This window comes from Solanum pennellii, chromosome 9, assembly GCF_001406875.1.
Source record: "Solanum pennellii chromosome 9, SPENNV200".
Lineage (NCBI taxonomy): Eukaryota > Viridiplantae > Streptophyta > Magnoliopsida > Solanales > Solanaceae > Solanum > Solanum pennellii.
In genome coordinates this window covers 77966447-77975000 of record NC_028645.1, presented here as the reverse complement: position 1 = coordinate 77975000, position 8554 = coordinate 77966447, and the positions used below count along the sequence as shown (strand labels likewise).

The window sequence follows — 8554 nt, the reverse complement described above, 5'->3', positions numbered from 1 at the left end:
GGGGGGGGGGGGGGGGGATAAGGAACTGACACTGCAAATATCCTATCGTTTCAATTTATGCCCATAAGAAAGATCTAATGATCTGCCGCAACCGTTGTTTCCTCTTGTTTAGTCTGATGAATGCCACCCCACGGGGCAAAGTGGGTTGGGGTTAGTCATTCTCTGTAGTCCAACAAATTTCTATATCCTGCTTTTCAGATTTCTTTTTGGACAAAGAACACTAGGGTCTTTTTATATCTAACAAGTAAATAAAAAATACAACAACAAACCGAGTGTGATGGCCAAATGAAAGCTAAGGAGGGTAAAGCTGTTTTTGATAGACAAAGTAAGAAGCCTATCAATGAATTACATGACATTTTAGTGATTGGGTGGCGGTGGGAGTGGGGGTGAGGAAGAGTTCAATAGCAAGAGCTGATGAAAGTGAACAGTCCTTGATGACAGTAAGGCAGATATAGGAAGAGCAGGCAATTACATGTTCACGCATTTAAAGATTCTTTTCTAAGGTGCTCTTTGTACAGAGAAAAATGTTTTAGATGAAAATACTTTTTGTGAAAAACGTCTTTAAGTCAGGTCAGGTCACCATTTTTTAGATCATCTCCAAATTTTGTGGGTTAAAAATATATACGTGCTATGTGCAAGATTGCAAGGTATGCTATTAGTGTTTTGACGATATCTTTTAGAATTAGATACTGAAATATTATCTGAGGAATCGTTTGGTTAAGTATTAGAAAAGTACTGAATATGGTGTATTAGTAATGCTGGGACGTGGTATTACTTATCTAGAATTTTATTACATGCATAGATCACCTCCAAATCAGCTACCAAACTACCCTTAGTGTTGATTGAATGGGTAGAGTATTTGTAAAGAAAAATAAACCGATCACTACAAAATATTTTCCTTGACTAAAACATTTTTTGCTAATATATTTCCCATCAGTACCAAACACACCTATATCTTAGCCAATTTTGTCAAAAACAAAAATAAAATCCAAACACCACACAATGCAAAAATAGGAACATACATTTGGCTTCATCAACATGTCGTCTCAAACGAAGCTTCAGCGTTTGACCAAACTAAAAATCTGCTAAATAATAACACCCTGTAATAATATTACATTCTCTAAGGATCGCCTAGTCTACTGAACAAGCATAGATAGTCCAGAGATAAAATTTAGTAGTGCCTTATTCCTTGTTTGGGTACTAATCAACGACAAGTTATGCAAAAATTAGTAATTAGTACCAAAATAGATTATCCCTACTGAAGGGTGGAATAGTACCGGCATTAGTTATACCGGGATAAACAATGAATGACAAAAATATCCATGAGGTCCCTCGAATCCTTTTTCAACTAAATAAGTCGAAGGGTATTTTTGTAAACAATTAACTTAAAAATTATGCAATCATGCAATGCATGTTATAATATTTAATACAAGAAACTTGAACAGTCAATAAGAAATTATACCAGGATAACTAATAGAGGCATAACTAACCCGACGTAACTAACACAAACGACCCCTAAAAATTTTGCAGGACAACTGGTAGTACAGTAAGGGATGATAATAGTGTGTAGATGTGAGACTAGAAGAGAGAAAAATTCTTATGATAGAAAGAGTATCATCACAGCAGAAAATGACTTGTTTTTATCCTTTAAGTGTAAACCATTGTCCACAAATTTAAAAACAACCAAAGACCACAAACAGCGAAAACAAAAAATTACTGAACTCCATACTGTTGAATAATTACTGAAATTACTGAACTCCTTTCGGTAAAGGATATGGCTACGAAGAGTCAAAAGGTATAAAAAAAACTAAGAGGTACAGTATATTCCCACCTAATTATCATGTTCGGGCGTCTCATACTGATCATCTATGAAACCACAGTATAAGCAGTTAACTTAAAAAATAGATTGATATCTTCCCAAAAAATAGATTGATATCGTCCCAAGACAGGAATTTTGACCTTTACTTCACTGCTTCTTTTTCTGATTATTCCTGTCTGATTGATTTTAGGCAAAATGCAGACGTTTTCATCCAAGTGAGGCAAAAAATTTCCCTTACTTGCAAGTAGGATTTCCTTCACAATGAGAAGGCACACTTGGCAATCAACTGCTCCACAGAAAACCCATAATTTCCAAAAGATTTTTGAAATACAACATTAAAAACCAAGTGGAAACAGTTGCTTATTTTGATTAAAGATCAAGACCTCACTCCTAAGATGCCCAATTGGTAGTTTAACAATGAAAACTAACTGTTTGCTTCAGAGATATTTCGAGAGTTGAGCTAGTAGTTTTACCAAGCAACATCTCTATTTCCCCAGTAAATAGTTCCTAGAATAATGAATTTATGGAGGACAACAGAAACCTGATTGTCTTTAACACGACTACCATGAAAATAAATTAGAGGGAAAAGCTCAAGAAAATCATTTTCCTTTTCTTTTCTTTTTTCTGACACACCACGCTAACCATATTGTATGGCAAGTTAGAGACCAAGGCTGAGTTGCTAACTACTTTACTAGAGACGACTCTCACAGTTGAATCGTGTGTATTACTCACTCCAGTCCTAATTTAGGTGGCACCATTTCACTTGGCACAAAAATTTTAATAAAGAAACAAAAACTTCTGAAATGTGTGGTCTAAACTTTGACCATTTGTGTTGTGAAATTTTAAAGTTGAATTTTTTCTAATTATAGAAAGGTGACATTCTTTTTTAAACGGATAAAAGGGAAAGTGTGTCACATAAATTGGGACAGAGAAACCAAAAGAATAATGAAAGGAATTGTGGAGAAAAAATGGAGCAATAATATTAGACGAGAGGTGACATTGCCTTTTCAACCGATTAAAAAAACTAATGTTCCTCCTTTTCTTAAATCTTCAGATTAACAAGAACGGTCTTTCAGCAACAAACAACAGCAAATTTACCTGGTGGTTTCTGCCATGGGATCTGCATTTTCTTGCACCTTTTCCATGGAGGTTCCTCTACGTCAAGACTCAACTTGAGATGATTTTCAAGCTGACTGGACCCTTGAGAGGCAACACTATTGAGCTTCGCACATTCCTCAACTTTAGGCCGATCTTGCAATTTTGGAGCTCCAAGCAAGATACCATTTGGCGAAGAGGTAATTTTATTTGGAGCTTGAGGCTTCACCCAAGAACTGTCATCATTATTAGTTTTCCCATATTTACTCTTCAAAAACTGTTCACGCATTTTTGCTTTTTGGATATCATCAGCTGAGAGTGGGCGGCCTTGAGTTGCAGGTGCTGCTGGTCTTCCTAGGCTCCTTGCCATTGTTCTTTGGCTTGGTTGTTCCATTAGCTGAACTTTTCTGCGCTCTCGAGATTCTGAAGTAGTTAAGGCATTCTATGCAAGTGTAAGAAATCAGAAAAGGGAAGGAAAAACCATAGCTATTTTCCCTACCATGCTCAAATCTATTTGATGAGTATGTCATATGGGAACTTCTGAATACCAATGATTTCAAAGCATGGAAACAAATGAGAAATCAAAATTTCTTCCAACGAGAGCTTATTGTCTAAGGAACGAGGAGCCATCATTCAATCGAGATAAATGAAGACATTACACTGCAAGTTATTGAAAAATTGAATTAACCATAGGGGAATACAAGGATACTAGTCACCGAAGCTCCTTTAAGCATCTTGTTAGAGTCATCTGAAGATGCCATAAGCAATTTAACTGGCTGTGGATAATCCAAACTCCTAAAAGAGAGGTGTGTGCTTAGAAATTCATCAACAATTACAAAAAGCAAGGTATTAAGAACAGACCAGACCTTGAATTCTCTGAAGTCCCACAGAGGTTTGCATGAGCTTCTTCCTAAAATACCAAATAGAAGGAAAATGATCAAGTAAGATTAGAAATCCGCTCTTCTTTTTTATTCAAAAAAACCAGTATCTTCTCAACCAAATACATTTAAGTTCGCAATAAACTTACAACGTCCTCAATTTTTGAGTTCCATACTTCGTCACCCACAACTTCGCTAATGCTGCAAACAGCAACAGATGTGTTGATAACTGAGAAAAGCCATAAAAATATTTTTGAGGCACGACCAAAGCTTACCTCTCCTGCAATAACATTTCATCATGCATATCACTAGCAGATTTAACCCCATTATGTTTCGTCATAGCCTGGCTCTTTGCAAATATGTTGCTCCATCTTTCAAGCAAAACTCTTGCCCTGTCTGAGATATCTGATCTTCAAATGAGATGAATGAGAGATCCAAAATACTGATGGAGCTGAAGAAGGGTTTCTCTCTCTCAACCACTCATCACCCCCCTCCCCATCCCATAAAATACAAATATAGTGCAGTACAGAAGCCAGCTATCATGAAAATACAGTATAAACCCCACCGAAATAGCAAATTACTCTGACCGGATGATACAAATAAAAGAAAATGCAACCAAATCTATTTTAGTAGTGTCTTCTTATCTAACAAATTTTATATTACTGATGCAGTCTAGAAATAAACATATTTATTTGATGATGCTTTCCTTTGTCTCTCAGAATATGATCAGTTGAAGTATCAAATTTTACAGATTGAAAGTCCAAAAATTCATTTGAAGTGAAGAAAGATATAGTTGAATGTATGGCCAGTGAAATAGTTTCCAAGAACACTGTCCTATTTGACAGCAAAAACACAACAGATCGTCTGAGATAACGAAATATTGAAAATGATTACATTGCTAGCACAGTGATTTCTGAAAGTAATGTCCTAATATGACATGCCATATACGCATAATTCTTAAAAGCTGTGCTGACGTTGATTGACATGTTTCCTAAATATCCAACCAAGTTTCAGGAAATTCTGTAATGCGGCATAATATCAATAATACTCAAGCTTCAGACAAGCTACCAGAGATGTATAAGCCATGGAGATGAGCAGATTAAGTTTTTTAATGTCTTTTTAACACAAAGTTACCTAAAGATACAATAAGGAGTTGTTGAATGCGAGGACAACACACCTGGAGTCCGATAGAATCGCAGGCTGTTAACATTCTGCAGTATAGCAGACATATGTCCAGGAAATGCTTTGTGTAAAGGAAGATGGCAGAGTACCTGATAACCAAGTAACAATTAGAACAACAATATTCTAGCAGAAAAAATGACATTATGGGCCAATGATCTAAACTTAAAGGATCAATATGGACCTTCAGGATGAGATGAAGAACGCTGGTTTGCTCTTCTCCAGCTGCTTCACTTAACCAGGCAGATAAGATCACTACACCCCCTTTAGTTAAAAACCTACAAATATGTTATTAAGAAAACAAATTATATTCCAAAAGGAGTAAACTAGAATACAATTAAAATCCAACGACCACAACTCTGACGTACCAATATAGCACAGAGGGGTTTTGTACTTCCAAGATCCAGTCCATCAGCTCAACCCTCCGAGAAAAAGTTTCTTCCTTACACATTAAAGTAAGGATATTATCAACAAAATGTCTATCCCTCTCATCTATGGCAGTTAGGATCTCATCTTGTGTCAAATAAGATGGCCCCTCCTCTGTACAGGTTGGAACCGCACTGTCTAGGGGAACTGGATCTGTTTGTGAACTAGGATCAGAACTTAATGGGATCGGACAAGTCCCTTCAATAGATATATTGGTTATGATAGGCTTCTCCATAGACAACCTCATGAACTTTCTTACTCTTGTGCGCTGAGCTGTAAAGAAGTCCCGAACCTGCAAATGCAAAGATGACAATCAAACAAACAACGTGGAAATTGTCAGAGAAGACAAAATTGGAGAATGCACAGATCTTATATGATCTTCCAGCTTAAATTGCACCAGGGAAAGCTACTAAATGTCTATGCAGAAAGGATTAAGGAATCTTTCCATACCTAAACCACCCAAAAAGCGAAGGAGAAAAGGGGAATGTATTTCTAAGGACTAAGGAGCTACATCATCAAACACAAAAAGGTGCAAAATTCCATAATAGCCTGTTCTGGAGAGCACTAGTGTGCTCCTAATATCCAAAATAGCAAACCTGAACTAAAAAAAGATGGTGCAACTAGCATGCAGATGCCACCAACATATGCTGCTTTCATAGTTTTTAAGAGTGACATTCCACGGAAAAATATAAATCTTTTGAACAATGATGACTCATGAGCATAGGATTATTGCACATCATAGCATCAAACAAATGTGAGATACCGAAATTTACAAGTCAAACCATTGCTCCTGAAACAAATGAGAGATACTGAGATTTACAAGTTAAACAATTGCTCTTGTTGATCTATGATCTGAATTCAATTTCTAGACAAGGAATCCAATCTCATTTAAAATAATCGACATTCACTAATGTAGAAAAGTTCTAAACAGAATTCCAGCCAGGCAGAATGGAGAAATGATTATTCCATTAAAAACTGTGAAAAAGCAACACACCTGTGTGACGGTGACACCAAAAAGAGCACTAATTTCATGTGCTTCCTTCTTGCTGATTGCATCTTTGACAGAGAAAACAGATTGCATATACTTGATTGCCTTGGGGTTTAGGAGATCCCTTGGCCTTTTGCCTGCAACAGATGATGTTAAACTTAACAGAATACAAATGGAACCAGAGTAGCTCGCACAAAAATTGAAGTCGTCAACAGCATAATTTACGCTAATAACTACAGAGAAGCATTACATATAATTTAGATTAAAGCATCAGCCTGTAAAAATAAGATGACAGTAGCAACTTAGATCGTTAAGCAGTTCACCAAACATCAAGACAAGTAATTTTGGTACATAAAAGCAATGTTGTACTTGGCAACAAAAAGAACTACTACTAACGCAAATAAGTTTTTTTAAAAAATGATACGCAAAAAGAAAAACAATTAAAAACAAAATGACAAGTAAAAAGCAAATAAAACAGAATAAAATGAAAGAACCACTGAACAAAAGTAACATGCTTCACATAGTTTAATCAATGTGCAAAAAATGATATAAGAGTAACAAATGAACATGTCAATATGACCTACTGTCTTTTCATTCTCAGAAGGGATCCAAGTCAACTAATTTTTTACTCGACTACACAACCATAATGATTTTAATTTAGGCCAAGGAGACATACCAATTTTTATTGAAAGAGCTCCAGCAGCCTGCACAACGGAAGAAAAATGAATGAGCCACCAGCAAAAATAAGTTCCCAAATCACCCAATGTAAAGAGATGACGTTTGATAACTGTAGCCTCTGTATGTACGAATCTAAGAATAGAAAAATTAATTCAGCAGAGGAATCTCATGTTTGTGACCAACTTATAAATCATGTATTATGGTAGTATTACGAGCAAACAAACTGGAGAAATTGATCAGAAATTTTCTAGGGAAGAAAGGAAGGGAAATTTGGTAGAGAGGATATAGAGAGAGGTTAGGAATCAGTAGATAGGGGAATCGGCTCATTATCACTTAGTTTCGAAGGTTGTGGTTGGTCCTAAGAGTTGGATCCACACGGATTTCTCTGTATCAAAAGAGAAAAGAGATAATTCACCTTCAATACAGTACTTCTAAGAAGATGATTATGGGATCTCAAGAGGATAATGTGTCATCAAAAGATATACACACTGTTAATCTCAAGTTATTTATTAATCCTTCAATTATACAACCACATATAGTATGTTACACTTATGACTTACATAAACATAAATTCACTACCATTTTCTGTAAAAGGTAAATCTAGTTAATCATAAAACTTAATGAGCTATCAACTTAACCAATGCTAGTTCCTACGTTTCCTAAAACTATCACTTCCAACAAAGTACAAGATGTATATTCAGAATTTTCAGAGAAACAAGTACTCAAATAAAAAAAAAACTTCAGAAAAAAACAAAGATTAAGAAAACGAACCATCTCTTGAGAGAGGGGATTGATGCCAGTTAGGTTACATTGTTGTACAACAATGTTTTGGAGTTGATGTATCTGGCTATTGAGGAGTTCCTTCTGCGAGTCCAACAAGCTCGACAACGGCGTCGTAGGACTGGTCAAGGCTAGCTGTAACTGATTTTCCATATTAGACTCCACCAATCGAAAATTCCAACAGACTTCGAAGCGCCAGAATAGGGCTCTGGACTTAAAACCACCCGCTTTTAGAAGTCTGGAAGGCGGCACCTAAACTAGTTGGATTTGCTTGAATTGATAGGCTTACCGGGCTTCTCTGTCTATTCAATTGATTTTGTTGCAAACTCTTCCCCGCAACAGATCGAACACACATCAGATTCAACAGACCGGATTAATTCTAGAGTTTTGCACGGCAGCTGTATAAATGGGGAAGAAGAAGCAGCAGCGAAGGATTGACTTGTCCCGCAACTATTTGATGAAAAGGCAAAAGAGGGACGTGACATCCGAAGATGAAAAAGATTCTGACAAGGGGGCGGGCAAATTGAGAAATAGAAAGAAGAAAAGAGGTAGAGGTAGGATGAAGAAAAACTAGGATGCGGGAGGTGATTAGACATAAATTACTTAAGGTATAAATAGAAAGGTGTGGAAGTCGAGGATTAGGTTACAATGTTCGTATCTAGCCAAGTGTTGTCCCTTATATTTAGATGGGAGAGACAAGCGCTAGCCCCC

General features: G+C 36.4%; 1 protein-coding gene across 5 annotated transcripts in view; it reads right to left on the bottom strand.

Moving 5' to 3' along the window:
* LOC107031170 (homeobox protein LUMINIDEPENDENS-like) overlaps positions 1-8554 on the bottom strand; it is a 25993-nt gene that overhangs the window by 4138 nt on the left and 13301 nt on the right. For 2 of the 5 annotated variants that reach the window (XM_015232428.2, XM_015232427.2), the window contains 10 exons: positions 7062-7089; positions 6392-6522; positions 5340-5689; positions 5156-5249; positions 4970-5063; positions 4068-4197; positions 3942-3993; positions 3781-3824; positions 3624-3709; positions 2918-3337 (listed from right to left, as the gene is read on the bottom strand). In XM_015232428.2, the coding sequence (XP_015087914.1) occupies positions 2918-3337; positions 3624-3709; positions 3781-3824; positions 3942-3993; positions 4068-4197; positions 4970-5063; positions 5156-5249; positions 5340-5689; positions 6392-6478 (1357 nt within the window). In that variant the 5' untranslated portion in view covers positions 6479-6522; positions 7062-7089. Of the gene's footprint in view, positions 1-2917; positions 3338-3623; positions 3710-3780; positions 3825-3941; positions 3994-4067; positions 4198-4969; positions 5064-5155; positions 5250-5339; positions 5690-6391; positions 6523-7061; positions 7090-7834; positions 8057-8132; positions 8549-8554 lie in introns of those variants that run through there. The other 3 variants (XM_027919518.1, XM_015232423.2, XM_015232426.2) reach the window with 3 other exon arrangements.